This window comes from Nyctereutes procyonoides, unplaced genomic scaffold, assembly GCF_905146905.1.
Source record: "Nyctereutes procyonoides isolate TBG_1078 unplaced genomic scaffold, NYPRO_anot_genome, whole genome shotgun sequence".
Taxonomy (NCBI): Eukaryota; Metazoa; Chordata; class Mammalia; order Carnivora; family Canidae; genus Nyctereutes; species Nyctereutes procyonoides.
The window spans coordinates 39,689,921-39,704,001 of NW_026575131.1; the positions used below are offsets into that span (position 1 = coordinate 39,689,921).

The window sequence follows — 14,081 nt, forward strand, 5'->3', positions numbered from 1 at the left end:
GGCTGATGGTGAATGTGGCTGTTACTCTCCTTGACCATGGCCCAGAGTTCCTCTTGCTTGAGAACGTAGTGCACCACTTCAAGTACCCCTGTGTGCTGGACTTGAAGATGGGCACCCGGCAGCATGGTGATGATGCATCAGCTGAGAAAGCAGCCCGGCAGATGAGGAAGTGTGAGCAGAGTACGTCAGCTACACTGGGTGTCAGGGTCTGTGGCATGCAGGTGAGTTGCCCCTGGTGAGAGCCTCACTGCTGCTGCCCATGTATTTTGGGTGGCACATGTACCTGCCTGCTCCCCATGCCAGGTGTCCTCCGGGCCCACAGTGGTCTAGAATCTCCTCCAAGAGGGTGAGTCCCCCACAGGGTGCTGAGTGTGTCCTTATAGGTATGTTCCCTAAGCCCTCTTGGCCTTACCTGGTTCCCTTAGTATGGGCTCCAGATACAGAGCCTCTGTGAGAGCCTGCTGCCTTGACATTGGGATGAGTAAAGCTGGTCAGGAGTACTTTCCAGACAGTGCCTGCCCAGGGCACTCTAAGGTCATCAGACCTCCCTGGTGCTCACCTGCTCTGTCTCCTGGGCTTTCAGGTGTACCAGCTGGACACAGGGCATTACCTCTGCAGGAACAAGTACTATGGCCGTGGGCTCTCCACTGAAGGCTTCCGCAACGCCCTCTATCAGTACCTGCACAACGGTCTGGACCTGAGGCGTGACCTTTTTGAGCCCATCCTGAGCAAACTGCGGGGCCTGAAAGCTGTGCTGGAGCGGCAAGCCTCCTACCGCTTCTACTCCAGCTCCCTGCTGGTCATCTACGATGGCAGGGAGTGCCGGGCAGAGTCCTTCCTGGATCGCCGGGCAGAGATGCGTCTCAAGCACCTGGATACAGGGCTCCCTGAGGGGGCGCCGCCCTGTGGCCCTAGCACCAGCCCCAATAGCACCAGCCCTGAGGCCGGCCCCTCCTCTCCACCCAAGGTGGATGTCCGCATGATCGACTTTGCACACAGCACATTCAAGGGCTTCCGGGATGACCCCACCGTGCATGATGGGCCGGATCGAGGCTATGTGTTTGGCCTAGAGAACCTCATCAGCATCATGGAACAGATGCGGGACGAGAACCAGTAGGCCCAGCCCTGGGCCCCCCAAACCCCTTCCTCTCCACCCGCAGGCAGGGACCATTGCTCTGACTGAACTTGCCGTGAGGACACACAGACTTGCTTTTAAAGGGTTATATTTCTCTTTGGTGTAAACTAAAAGAAATGTTTTTAGCTGTAGCCTGGAATCCATATATATAAAGTGAAGGAGGGCACAACACACATCCTCTCAGCCAGGCTTCTTTAGCTCTACAGCTCTGACTGCTGTGTCCAGGCTGATTTAGGAAGGAAGAAGTGCCCCTGGTGGATAGGCTTGGCAGCAGGGACAGGGTGCCCTTGGACAATGGTTTTTCTTGCCTAGGTCTTTGGGGTCTGTGGCTGTAGGGCCCTGCTGGTTTTATGGTGAAGCACTGGGCTGGTGTAGTCCCTCCTTTCCCCTGTGTTCACTCATCTCTTGTTCCTTACTGATAGAGGATTGGGTGACCATCTGTTGGGGGTCTTTCTAATCTGGTGGTGTGGGCATCAGCCTGCTCTTTAACAGATGCACCCAGGGTACCACAGGGCTAATTGCACATAGCTGGACCTGTCCTTATCGGTTCTGATCTTGGCATGAGGCTAGATTCATGAAGCTGGTCTGAAGTCAACTTATGGCAGAGGGCAGGCCCTGGGATCCCCAGGCACTCTTTGGCACTTGAACCTGCTCCTCTTCCTGCCTGCACACCCCAGCCAGCCTTTCTTACCAAGATCCCTTGCCTGGGGAGGCCACTCCTTGCCCCACTGAAGGGATCCCTGCTCTATTTGCCGAGGAGAGTCAATGTCCCAGCAGGCCTCAAGGCCTCTGGTGGCTCTGGCCTAGACAGTATTTGCAGTTCTTGTGCTTGGGTGGGAGTCTTCTTCCTCTAGCTTGGGCAGCTGTGCTGCTGCTGGATGGGCTGCCCTTCCCAGGGCTCAAGGGCTGTGGTCCGCTCAGGGTGTCACCTTTTCCCAGGCTAAGCTCAAGGCAGCAGCCCATTGTAAGGAGCTTGTGAGGGAGAGCTTTAAACTTGTCTGCTCAGAGGGACATTGTTTGGGCCTTGGGTGCAGTTGCCCAGATTCTGCTAATGAGTTTTGTCTTACCAGTCCTGGGATCCATCAGTCTGTCCATTTGTCCATCTGCCAGCCCTTGTCTCTTGGGATCTTTTTCCTGGGCTGTAGCTTTGTTCATTAGTAAATATTGATTTTCGTCATGCTTTCCTCAGCAAAGTATTTCTTCCCCCATCTCAGAGGTGAGCTATTGCCCCTGTGCCTGTTGTCAGCAGGTGCTACCTTTTTTACAAAGAACTGGTAGCAAATGAATTGTAGGATGTATTTCCCTGCTGGTCCAGCACCTACTCTGTGAGCCTGGTGTGTAGCCCTGCTCAGTGCTGACAATGGTACAGTGAAGGCCCAAGGGGTGACCTTTCTGGTGGTTTTAATCATTTTTGCCACCAGCCCTCAATGGCACAGAGACCAGGAGGTAACACTGCACTCACTTAGCAACATTGCCAAGGTTAGTGCCCTCACCTCTGAGCCTAGGGCCACTGTCATTGTCACTTTTGGCATGTCCTTGTTTGGGCATTAAAGGTAAGCCTGCTGCCTGCATATGAGAGGCCTTAACTGGTGGACTACTTCCCTAGTCCTTAGAGATGCAGACTCACACATTTTAAATGGGCTCCTGGATGGATCCCTGCCCCGCCTCTGTCTTGGTCCTCTGATCCTGGCCAGTGGTGGGCAGGTTCCCATTCCTTGGGGCACAGAGAGGGACAGCTTGCCTGGTTCTGGTTAGTAACGACCATCTTTCCTGTACCATTCTGTGGCTTCAGCCATAGGGGTATTAGCTCTTCATTAGTGTAGACTGTCATTTCCTGGCAGGGCAGAGGCTAAGACAGAGTTCGGGGCCACTTGGGACCCCCTTTAGTTGAACCTCTCCAGCCTGGGGATGTGCTGTGCCTCCTGAGTTCCTGTATTTTGGGAGCAGATGCTGCCCCGTTCTGCTCTTCATAGTGAGAGAGGCTATACCAACTATCTTCAGTGTTTTCCTGGCACTAAAAAGAGCAGAAGGGCCTGGGATTTGCTGCTGTTCCATCAGGGTAGGACCCCTCTTTTCAGCACTTTTGACTCTTGGGAGACCCAGCTCTGTTATCTGGTGGGTGGTGGGCATGTGTGTACACCCATCCTCTCCGCCTCTACTCTTTCTCCCTGTTCCTTGCCAGAGAGCTCTGTCCCCGCCAGGCCCTGCCTTCCCAAAACCCCAACTTGGGACCAAAGTGCAACACGGGATCACGGGTTGGGGTGCTCAAGTGACCCCTCTCTATAGTGCTTCCCTGGGCCAAGTCAACACCAGCCCCCTGGGCTAGGGGGGGTGGGACCGGCGGTGCTTAACGAGGAAGGGGACCAGTGTGGCAACTTGCCAGGGACCCCACCCCTCCCTCACATTGGGGCCTGTGCACTGGGTGTGGGGGTTTCCCCAGGGGCCAAAGGCCTGGGCTAGTTCTGTAGCCGCTGCTCACTCCGCGCACATCTTGCCACGTGCACGCCCCCTAGATAGATTGCTTGGAACTTTAAAGCTGTTTAATTTGGTTTAGTTTTTGCCGATTTAAAGATATGTTTTAATGAGGAAAAAAATGGGAGCACCCTGGGAAGGACCTGGTTCCTTTACTTCTCGGTGTGAGGCCTCGCCTCTAGGAATCGCTCTCTGCTCTACTTTCCTGGAAGCTGCCTAAACGTGCCCACGCGGCCCGAGGCCTGCGCCCCTTCCACTCTGCGGCCCGGGCTGGGCCAGCTGCGTCTCCTCGGGACCTTGCGTGCGGGGGACGGGTGCTCGGGCCTTGGGCCTGGCCGCCCCTTTCTTTACACCTAGCGCTGCCCGCCCCGCTTGTGTCTGAGGTTGTGTATGTCAAAAATAAAGCCGCTAGAAACTGAGGTGCGTCCGCGTCATCGCTGTCCCGTGGCTTCCAGGAAACAGGCTCCCCTCGCGCCCCTCGACCGGGTCCCGTGAGCCGACGCCCCGGGGCGCGGCCGGAAGCGGCCGTGAGGCGTCGGACCCCGGCGCCCGTCGGGGAGGAAGCCTCGCCCTTGGCGCCAGTTCCGCCTTTGGATCAGCCAATGGGCAGCTGACCCGCGGGCCCGGGTCCCGGTCCCCATGGCAGCCCGGCGCGCTAGGGCGCTCATTGGCTACGTCTGTCGCAGCGCCGTGCCTCAGCGCTCCGACGTCGGCGTCCGTGCCACGTAAACGGCAGCCGATTGGCCGGCTCGGGCACACGTCACCGCCCGCCCTAGGTCCGGCCTGAGTTCGGGGCCAGCAGCCCTCCGTCCGGCGTCGCGTCCTGCTGTTGCTGCCGTGGGCCGGCGTCACGGCGGACTGAGCCCCCAAGGCAGAGCCAAAGTGGGTCAGTCTGGCAGGCGAAGGGCGCGGGGCCGGGCACGGCTGCGGGAGTGCGCGGCAGGGCTCGACAGGGGCTTGGCCGGCCGCGGACCCCGGGACTCACTCTCTGGCCGCCCGCAGGCGCGATGAAGGCGCTGATCTTGGTGGGCGGCTATGGGACGCGTCTGCGGCCGCTTACGCTGAGCATCCCGAAGCCACTGGTGGATTTCTGCAATAAGCCCATCTTGCTGCACCAAGTGGAGGCGCTGGCCGCGGTAAGACCCGGGGTCGTGTCGCGGTGGGACCTGGCAGGACGACGGACGGCTAGCGCTTGGGGGTCGCGGACGCCCATGCCTTCTGACGGAGCCCTTCTGTCGGGCGGCGCTGTTTTGTCCAACAGGCAGGCGTGGACCACGTGATTCTGGCCGTGAGCTACATGTCTCAGATGCTGGAGAAGGAAATGAAGGCGCAGGAGCAGAGGGTGAGGCTCGGACTTTTGACCTTTTTCTTTGCTCCCCGCGCGCAACCATCCACCCTGGCGGGAGGAACCTGACAGGCGGCTTCTCCCTTCCAGCTGGGAATCCGAATCTCCATGTCTCATGAAGAAGAGCCTCTGGGGACAGGTCAGTAAAGAAATGTCCCTTGGGGAGGGTTTAGGGCCCGGGAAGGGCAGACCCAGCCTGGATGGGGTCTGCTGAGCCTGGATCCAGGGGCTCATACCTCCTCCCCCCTGTCCCCCAGACCCCCGCCCTCCATCACCGGGAGGATGGTGATCTGTACTTCTCTCCTAGCCGGGCCCCTGGCACTTGCCCGTGACTTGCTGTCTGAGACTGCAGACCCTTTCTTCGTTCTCAACAGTGATGTGATCTGCGATTTCCCCTTCCAGGCCATGGTGCAGTTCCACCGGCACCATGGCCAGGAGGGCTCCATCCTGGTAAGAGGACCAGGTCTTTGTTCTTGGATGCTCGTGTCCCCTATGCCCAGCCTCTCCCACTCTCCAGTCTTTCCCTGTTACCTTGTGTTGTGGCTGCAGAGCTCTGCAGTATGTGTCTTTAAGCATAGAGGCACAGCCCCGGAGATTTAGGACAGTATGCATATGAAGGCTCAGGTGCAACTGCAATGGGCCTGAAGTCCCCCTCCACTCAGGTGACCAAAGTGGAGGAACCCTCTAAGTATGGTGTGGTGGTATGTGAGGCTGACACAGGCCGCATTCACCGGTTCGTGGAGAAGCCGCAGGTGTTTGTGTCCAACAAGATCAACGCAGGAATGTACATCCTGAACCCTGCAGTGCTGCGGCGTATCCAGGTGTGTAGAAGCCAGCTGCTGGGTAGGCTGCGGTAGGGCAGGCCCCCACCACAACCTTGCTCACAAGGTGCCCACTCCCACAGCTGCAGCCTACGTCCATTGAGAAGGAGATCTTCCCTGTCATGGCCAAGGAGGGGCAGCTGTATGCCATGGAGCTACAGGGTGAGGCAGGGAGGCTACAGGCTAGGGGTGTGGTGTGGCTGGGCTGAGTCTCCTGATGCATTTCCTCCCAACAGGCTTCTGGATGGATATAGGGCAGCCCAAGGATTTCCTCACCGGCATGTGCCTTTTTCTACAGTCCCTGCGACAGAAGCAACCTGAGCAACTGTGCTCAGGCCCTGGCATTGTGGGCAACGTGCTGGTGGTGAGGCCCCTGCCCATCCCATCATGACCCCCTTTCTCATACATGGGAGACAGATGGCTCACTTGTATTTTCCCCACCATCCTTAGGACCCAAGTGCCCGCATTGGTCAGAACTGCAGCATCGGCCCCAACGTGAGCCTGGGGCCTGGTGTGGTGGTGGAGGATGGCGTGTGCATCCGGCGGTGCACAGTGCTTCGAGATGCCCATATCCGATCCCACTCCTGGCTCGAGTCCTGCATTGTGGGCTGGCGCTGCCGCGTGGGCCAGTGGGTAAGCCTATGGGCTGGGCCAGATGAGGAGAGGGGCAGGGAATGTGCCCGCCTCACTGACCAGGCCTGCCCCCTCCCTCGAGGTACGCATGGAGAACGTGACGGTGCTGGGTGAAGATGTCATCGTTAACGACGAGCTCTACCTCAACGGGGCCAGTGTGCTGCCCCACAAGTCTATCGGCGAGTCAGTACCAGAGCCTCGCATCATCATGTGAGGGGATTCCATGAGGCTGGCTGAGTCCCCATTTCCCCAGTGGGGAGCCCTGGCGCTACACATCAGAGGCCCTGGACTTGCCCTTTATCTGGGAGGACCAGAAAAGGCTGGAGCTGTTGGGACACCTGCCCTCTCCTACGGACAGAATCTGGCAGGATCCTCGCTGGGCGTACCCCACAAAGCCCACTCCCTCAAGAAGGGCCGGGCCAGGGCTGTATGGAATAATAATTTAATGCTCACTGTGGCCCTGGCTGAAAGTCAAGCTCAGGCACGATGAGGACATGGCTGGGCTCCCACCAATGAGGTTACACTCAGGGAGGGTGGATATGGCGGGGGCGGGGGGAGGGTCCACGGGGAACAGGGCAAGAGGAGCTCATAAATAGGGCCCAACCTGGGTCTGAGTTCAGGGGTGGAGGCTGCTGCCATGTGGGCTAGGCAGCTGAGGAAGTGGTACTTGCACCAGCTGCCTTGTCCCAGTCCTCTACAGACACGATGGTGGCTTTGCAGAAGAAGCAATCCTTGTTGTTCATCAGGTGCTGGTTGATGCAGGCTCTACAACAGGGGAGGGCAGGAGGAGGAGGAGGGTCTGTGTATCCCTGCCACTTCCCTAGCCCTCTGCACCCATGGGGCCCACTTACTTGCAGGACTTATGGCCACAGGGCTGGAACACAGCAGAAATGGGGTGAGCATAGCAGATGGGGCAGAGGTCCTCCTCGCTGGTGGGCTGCAGGGAGCAGAGTGCAGGGTGGGCTGGGGTTGGATGCTCAGACCGACCATGCCTATGTAGTGTGCACAGTTATGCCAACATGTATGTGGGTGGTGTACACCTGGTTGCTGTGGCCCCCCACTCACCAGGGAGGCTGCTGCTGCCTGGGCAGATGCAGAGGTGAGGTGTGCCAGCATCTGTTCCACCTGGGCCAACTCCTCAAGGCTGATGTAATCTGTGTCTGGAGGGGGGGGGTAGCAGGTGTCAGACCCACCTAGAACCCAGTGCCTCTTAAGTACCACAATTTGAGAATTTGCTCTTGTTGAGACTCCTGATCTGTCCCAGTCCCAAATCCCTGATCCATCCCTGGTCCACTCACAGCTCTGCAGGGAGAAGCGCTTCCGGTCAGGGGCAGGAAGGGCAGTGCCAGGGGCAGGGGGCTCTGACTGCCCCAGGAGATAACATATAGAGCGGAGCTGGAAGCAGGGATCAGCAAGGAGCACTGATGTGGCTCTCTCTGTCCTAGGTGGGAGAGGGGGCAAGGGTAGTCAGAAAGCAGTACCTGTTGGAGGGCTGGGGGGGTGGTGGGACAACCCAGTCCACCTCCCTATTTTTCACGTGTCCCTCATTCTAGATTCCAGTAAGAACCCATACATCCTGGGTGCCAATTTAGGGGGGTGACCAGCAGATAGTGAAAGTCCACCTACACCCTAATTACCCTAATAAACACCCAAAGACGACAAATAAAGAACATCACTAGCAGCTTAAAGAATGCCTCCCAGGTTTCCCCTCCTGTTCCAGGGGACGTGGGCACTGGGCGACGGACTCGCGCCCCCCCTGGCGGTCACGCACGAACCTTGGTTGTTGGGGGAGCCGCCCTGCCCCCCTCCAACAGGAGCCAATGAGAGGCTGAGGCCCCGCCCTCCCCGAGAGAGTATTTAGAAGCTGACCAGGGAAGCACCCGGTGAGCTGGGGAATCCAGAGGAGAGAGTGCTGAGTACGGCACGGCCCCGGGAGCCGGGGAGCCGGGGAGCCGGGGCTGTCGGCGTGCAGGGTGGAGCACGCAGCCAGCAGAAGTGGGTGAGTCCCGGAGCTGCGCCGTCCCACCCACCTCTGGCAGTCACCACCATGGCCTGGCTGGTGCTGCTGGGCACCCTACTGTGCATGTCGCGCGTCGGGGTGGGCAGCCTAGGCACAGAGGGCTTCCTGCCCTCCATGCCCCATAACTGCCCCTACAAATGTGTGTGCGCCGCCGACCTACTGAGCTGTGCGGGCCTGGGGCTGCAGGACGTGCCGGCTGCACTGCCGGCTGCCGCCGCAGACCTTGACCTGAGCCACAACGCACTCCAGCGCCTGCGCCCCGGCTGGCTGGCGCCCCTCTCCCGGCTGCGCGCCCTGCGCCTAGGCCACAACGAGCTGGATGTGTTAGGTCGCGGAGTCTTCACCAACGCCAGCGCCCTGCGGCTGCTCGATTTATCATCTAACGCGCTGCGGGCGCTGGGACGCCATGACCTCGACGGGCTGGGGGCGCTGGAGAGGCTGCTGCTGTTCAATAACCGCCTGGCGCACTTGGATGTGCAAGCCTTCCGAGGCCTGGGCGCACTCAGCCGTCTCTACCTGGGTTGCAATGAACTCTCATCCTTCTCTTTCGACCACCTACACGGGCTGGGCACCACCCACCTCCGTACTCTGGACCTGTCCTCCAACCGCTTGGGCCACATCCCTGTGGCCCACCTGGCTGCCCTGCCAGCCTTTCTCAAGAACGGCCTTTACCTGCACAACAACCCCCTGCCCTGTGACTGCCGCCTCTACCACCTGCTGCGGCGCTGGCAACAGCGGGGCCTCAGTGCTGTGAGCGACTTCGCCCGAGAATACATGTGCCTGGCCTTCAAGGTGCCTGCGTCCCGAGTGCGCTTCTTTGAGCACAGCCGTATCTTCCAGAACTGCTCAACTGCCCTGGCTCGGGGCCTAGAGCGGCCCGAAGAGCAGCTGCACGTGCAGATGGGTCGGTCCCTGACACTGCGCTGCAACACCAGCACCCCAGCTGTCCGCGTTGCCTGGGTGTCGCCGCAGCATGAGCTGCTTGTGGCACCAGGATCCCGAGACGGCAGTATCTCGGTGCTGGCTGACGGCAGCCTGGCCATCAGCAACGTGCAGCCGCAGCATGAGGGGGTCTTCGTGTGTCTGGCCAGCGGGCCCCGCCTGCATCATAACCAGACGCATGAGTACAATGTGAGCGTGCACTTCCCGCACCCTGAGCCTGAGGCTTTCAACACGGGCTTCACCACCCTGCTGGGCTGCGCCGTGGGCCTGGTGCTCGTGCTGCTCTACTTGTTTGCGCCGCCCTGCCCCGGCTGCCGCCGCTGCTACCGCCGCACCTGCCGCTGTCGCTGCTGGCCCCGGGCACCGAGCCCCCTCTGGGAGCTGAGCGCACAGTCCTCGGTGCTCAGCACCACCCCACCGGATGTGCCCAGCCGCAAGGCCAGTGTCCACAAGCATGTGGTCTTTCTGGAGCCGGGCAGGAGGAGCCTCAATGGGCGCGTGCAGCTGGCAGTGGCTGAGGACTTTGATCTCTACAATCCCGTGGGCCTGCGGCTCAAAGCTGGCTCTGAGTCGGCCAGCTCCACAGGCTCTGAGGGTCTGGTGATGACCTAAGCTGCCCTGGGCTCAGGAGCCAGGCCACCAACTGCCCGCTGCTTGCCCTGCTCCCTGCTGCCTCCCGGACAGCTGTCAGATGCTAGTCGGAAGTGCTGGGCTTGGTCTTCCAGCCTCCTGTGTGGCCTCAGCCTCAACTACAGCAGCCTTACTCATAATACAAGGGCCGGGCTCCCCACCCTCTCTACTGCTCCGCTCTAACACAGGCCCAAGGGCGCTAGGGTCTAGCAGGACCTGCTGCTACCTAAATGTCCCACAAGGACTAGAACTGGGGCCATCTAGAAGAGCCCTTGCACTAGAGCCCCAGGTACACCCTAGGGGCCAAGGCAGCTATCAAGCAGTAGTGGTGAATTGAAGAATAACCATCTTCCCCTTCCCAATGTGACAGGAAGAGAGTGGGCCCACAGGGAAAGAGGAAGAGAGCTCTAAAGAAGACCTAGGCCCCCACCCAGGGTAGAAGGAGGAAGCATGCACCAACATCTAACCTGCATCAAGCTACACAACTCCACACAGTCTGATGGGCAGACAGAAAGCAGGCAAGGCTCCTCAAGGGACATCCCCCCCCCCCCCCAGGGGTGCCTGGCCTGAGCCCCAGTCAGAGCAGTCCTGCTATCTCTGGCCAGCGGCATCCACAGGCCACTCTGAGAACAGGGCCTCTTCCATAGGCTCACAAGATAGCAGTTAAGGCCTGCCCCTCAGCTTTTTAGCAGTAAAAAGCCTGCTGAGCAGGGCCAAGATGGGAGGGCTGAGCCGGAACTCAGTGTCCCTGGAGGGTAGAAGCCTCTTAAGGGCTGGCACTGGTCTCGGCCTAATGGCTGATGCAGTGCCCTGGTCTCATATGCATCTTATCACCCACAGCAGGGAGGCAGGGAAAAAGGATCTGAGAACCCCTCTTTGTGAGTGCTGAGCTGGGGGCTCCTACAAGCATCCTGGATCCAGTTGTCATGGAGTTCCTTAATAAAAGTGGTACATGCTCATTTCCGGAGCCTTCGCAAACACAAGTAGTAGTGTGTGTCCTCAGCCTCTGATCCCATCCTGTACAGGATAGCACCCCACCCTTGCCTGTGGCATAACCACGAGCCAGTGGCTCTGACCATGGTGCTGGGACATCCTGTTCTGATGGGGTCCCTGATTCTCCTACTCAGAGCCACTGACTGCTGTTGCCACCTAGTTAGGCAATTTGTACCTCACTACCTCCCCCACCCCTACCACACCTCACCCCACCTCAAACACCTAATACTGAGGTTCATTGTAGAGACGAAGAAACAGCTGTAGGGCGCCCTGGCCAGCCTACTCCCATCAGCACACTAGCTCCCCTGGGCCCAGGTGCCTAACACTCACCCTGAGGCTGGACCATGCACCAGAAGCCGCACCAGGATGCCCGTCACAGCCACAAGAATGGGGTAGTGGTCCACGCTCTCCAGGCCTAAGGGGAAAGGTGGGAGGGGAAGAGCTACCCACATGCTCCAACTACAGGGGACCTGGGCCTGCCTGGCTAGCACCAGCCTCCCTCCACATCGTCCTCCCCTTAGAAGGGCGAGCTAAGGCTGAGGGTGCTAAGCCGGCCTGTCTTGATGCAGATTGGACAATGAGGCATCACTGCTCCTAGCAGAGGAACCAAGGCCTGTGATATGTTGGGTGCAGGGCACTAGGTCCTCACCAGGCAGTCGCAGGGTGACCACACGGTCAAACAGGTTCCTCTCAGCCGTCACCCGGTTCAGCACCTGGTTCAGCAGCTGTAAGGGCAGGAGCCCGTTGGTGGGTGGATGGGTGGGCTCACCACCGGGGCATTCCCAGGGGTCCCCCCTACCCTGCCCAGATGGACACACCTGTGCAAGACGCCGCAGCAGCATCTCAGAGGTAGGCCGGGACCAGTCAAGGAATATCTCAGGCACCAGCGTGATAGTCATCTCCAGGACACGCAGCAGGCTGACTGAGAGGTCAAAGCAGGTGGCACACACCTTGAGCTGCCGACTATCCACAAAGTTCCGCTCTAGGCGCTCAGCAGCCTGTTGGATCTGAGCCACCAGTGGGTGGGTGGGCAGCAGTCAGTGGCCTGGCCACAATTCCAATTGTGCCTGGTCCACTGTAGCGCCCCAGCCCACACGACCCACCATGACCCACCTCCTGGATCATGCCAATGAACTCCGAGAAGGCCCAGTTGAGCTGGTTGAGGACACTGTTGAGGAAGCTGGGTGCCACGTCGGGACCCTCCCGCAGCAGGTCTGCCATGTGCTGCTGAAGCAGGGTGGAGGGGCAGGGCTCTGCAGGGGCATGAGGAGGTAGCATTGGGAACTCCAGTCTGAGGCTCCTGCCTACACCTCTGTCCTCATTTGTTGGGCCATTGGTGTAAGGACAAAAAGATGGCTTCCTGAGGATGCTCAGGTCATGAAGGCAGGAGGACAGGGTACAGCACTGTCTGGGGTTTAGGGCTAAATCTGTCCATCTACTGGGCAAGCCACAGGCTGAAGTCATTCCCAGCCCCAACCATCCCTTAGGCCCTAGCATCATCCCAGTGAGTTCTCAGCCACATGCCCTTCAGGGAGGGTGAGACCTAGACAGGGTGACCCAGACTTCGACTCTTATCGAGGTCAGTGTCCCTAAGACCTACTGCTTGAGCCCTGTTGTCCTCTACTCTCCTCTGCTGCCCTTGGCCTGGCCTTGGCATATGGCCGAGGTGGTGGGTGCCAAGTCTGGTCTGATAAGGAGCAGTAACCAGAGCCCTTAGCCGCAGCTGGGCTGGACACCGCACCCCCCCCCCCGCCCCACCCCATGCAAATCAATAGTTCCTACAGCAGCAGGACAAGTATCTGATCCCACTGCCATTCTCCATCTGCAGCTCAGTTCCACCTGCGGGCACAACCAAAAAAAGTGGCGAGGACTGATGCATGACTTTGCACAAGGCAATCAGCCTCTGGGGACTCCTTCATGCAGAAACCCTGCCCACAAGGGCAGACACACCCGTGGGCCAAGGAAAGCCAAACCACCATGTAAGGTGAGCACAGCGTGTGGCAGGCAGACTGCAAGCTGGACAACCCCAGACCTGGCCTAGGTGAAGGTTCACAGGGTTCTGCTGGGCCATGGCCCCTGGAGAGAGCAAAGCCTCTGCTCCCAACCAAATGCCCCTTCCTCTTGGAAGCCCCCCATGGGCACCCTCTTGGGCCCTGGACACCCCCTAGTCTGTGCCCCTGCCTTGACTCAAGTATCCAAGTTCTGGCACCAGCAGATGGCAATGAAGGGGGAGAAGGACATGGTGCTGGGACCAGGCTGGAGGTCACGGAACGGAGCTCGTTCAGAGTCCTAACTCTGTGTCAGTTGCCAGCAGCCTGGGAAGATGCTGCCTCTTTTCCCTGTGACCCAGCAGAGCATTCAGGCCCAAAGGGTACATGTGGGACTAGGGAGCAAGGGAGAGGAGGCGCAGAGTATCCCTAGATTGACAGGAAGCCAAGAAATGGAAACCCCAGGGGGCAGAGTTGGGGCCCAGCATGAGTACAGGAGAGAGGCTGAGAGAAGGGAGAAGAATCCTAGAGGACCCAAGAACAGGAGGCCAGGGCCCCCCAGTCGCCCAACCTGGCCACTCACTCTGGAGGCTGGGCAAGTTGGCATCCTCAGGTTTGGTTTTCAGCAGGTGTGGCAGCCGTGTGTAGCGGTACCCGAACCCACAGCCCTGTGACAGGGAGGGGGGTGGCCAATGGGGGGTCAGTGGGATAGGACAGCCCTTCCCTTCCCTTCAGCCCACCACTGCCAACTTCCCTCCAGCCAGGCTTACCCTCCAGAGCCGCACCAGGATCCAGTTGGTCTGGGCCCAGGGCCGCTGCTCATAGGGAGCCAGGAGGCTCCTCACCATGGCCACACGCCTGCAAGGGCAAGGGGTGGTGGGCAAGGAGTGAGGCCGGGCATGGTGTCGTGCCAGGCAGAGCGCGCACCTCCCTGCTCTGACCCGCACTCACTGCTCCTCAGGGATCCGCTCCACGGCTCGCAGGGAGTGTGGGTAGCACACGTAGCTGGCCAGGGCCTGCATCAGTGAGTCACGGATGTCTGTTGGGACAGGCCATGCCTCAGCAGGTACCCGGCATGAGCCCGAATCCCCATGCCTCAAGC

General features: G+C 59.5%; 4 protein-coding genes across 12 annotated transcripts in view; 3 read left to right on the forward strand and 1 right to left on the reverse strand.

Moving 5' to 3' along the window:
* The window catches only part of IP6K1 (inositol hexakisphosphate kinase 1), a 68,013-nt gene extending 63,987 nt beyond the window's left edge, over positions 1-4,026 (forward strand). For both annotated transcript variants that reach the window (XM_055343722.1, XM_055343721.1), the window contains 2 exons: positions 46-221; positions 584-4,026. In XM_055343722.1, coding sequence (XP_055199697.1) covers positions 46-221; positions 584-1,117 — 710 coding nt within the window. In that variant the 3' untranslated portion in view covers positions 1,118-4,026. The remainder of the gene's footprint in view (positions 1-45; positions 222-583) is intronic.
* Positions 4,027-4,363: 337 nt separating this feature from the next.
* Positions 4,364-6,682, forward strand: GMPPB (GDP-mannose pyrophosphorylase B). The gene is made up of 9 exons (XM_055343723.1): positions 4,364-4,743; positions 4,869-4,949; positions 5,043-5,091; positions 5,260-5,402; positions 5,615-5,773; positions 5,857-5,935; positions 6,010-6,137; positions 6,224-6,406; positions 6,489-6,682. Exons 1-9 carry the CDS (start codon positions 4,615-4,617, stop codon positions 6,618-6,620), a joined length of 1,083 nt encoding a protein of 360 aa, XP_055199698.1. The 5' UTR covers positions 4,364-4,614; the 3' UTR covers positions 6,621-6,682.
* A 150-nt stretch (positions 6,683-6,832) lies between these two features.
* RNF123 (ring finger protein 123) overlaps positions 6,833-14,081 on the reverse strand; it is a 30,666-nt gene continuing 23,417 nt past the window's right edge. For 4 of the 8 annotated variants that reach the window (XM_055343709.1, XM_055343708.1, XM_055343707.1 and 1 more), the window contains exons 29-36: positions 13,931-14,018; positions 13,750-13,837; positions 13,563-13,647; positions 12,105-12,244; positions 11,810-11,998; positions 11,641-11,716; positions 11,322-11,406; positions 6,833-7,847 (exon numbers count right to left, since the gene is read on the reverse strand). In XM_055343709.1, coding sequence (XP_055199684.1) covers positions 7,172-7,847; positions 11,322-11,406; positions 11,641-11,716; positions 11,810-11,998; positions 12,105-12,244; positions 13,563-13,647; positions 13,750-13,837; positions 13,931-14,018 — 1,427 coding nt within the window. In that variant the 3' untranslated portion in view covers positions 6,833-7,171. The remainder of the gene's footprint in view (positions 7,848-11,321; positions 11,407-11,640; positions 11,717-11,809; positions 11,999-12,104; positions 12,245-13,562; positions 13,648-13,749; positions 13,838-13,930; positions 14,019-14,081) is intronic. The other 4 variants (XM_055343714.1, XM_055343712.1, XM_055343710.1 and 1 more) reach the window with 4 other exon arrangements.
* On the forward strand, positions 7,860-11,238 carry AMIGO3 (adhesion molecule with Ig like domain 3). Its single transcript, XM_055343720.1, has one exon. The coding sequence runs from the start codon at positions 8,454-8,456 to the stop codon at positions 9,978-9,980; it is 1,527 nt and encodes a 508-aa protein (XP_055199695.1). The 5' UTR covers positions 7,860-8,453; the 3' UTR covers positions 9,981-11,238.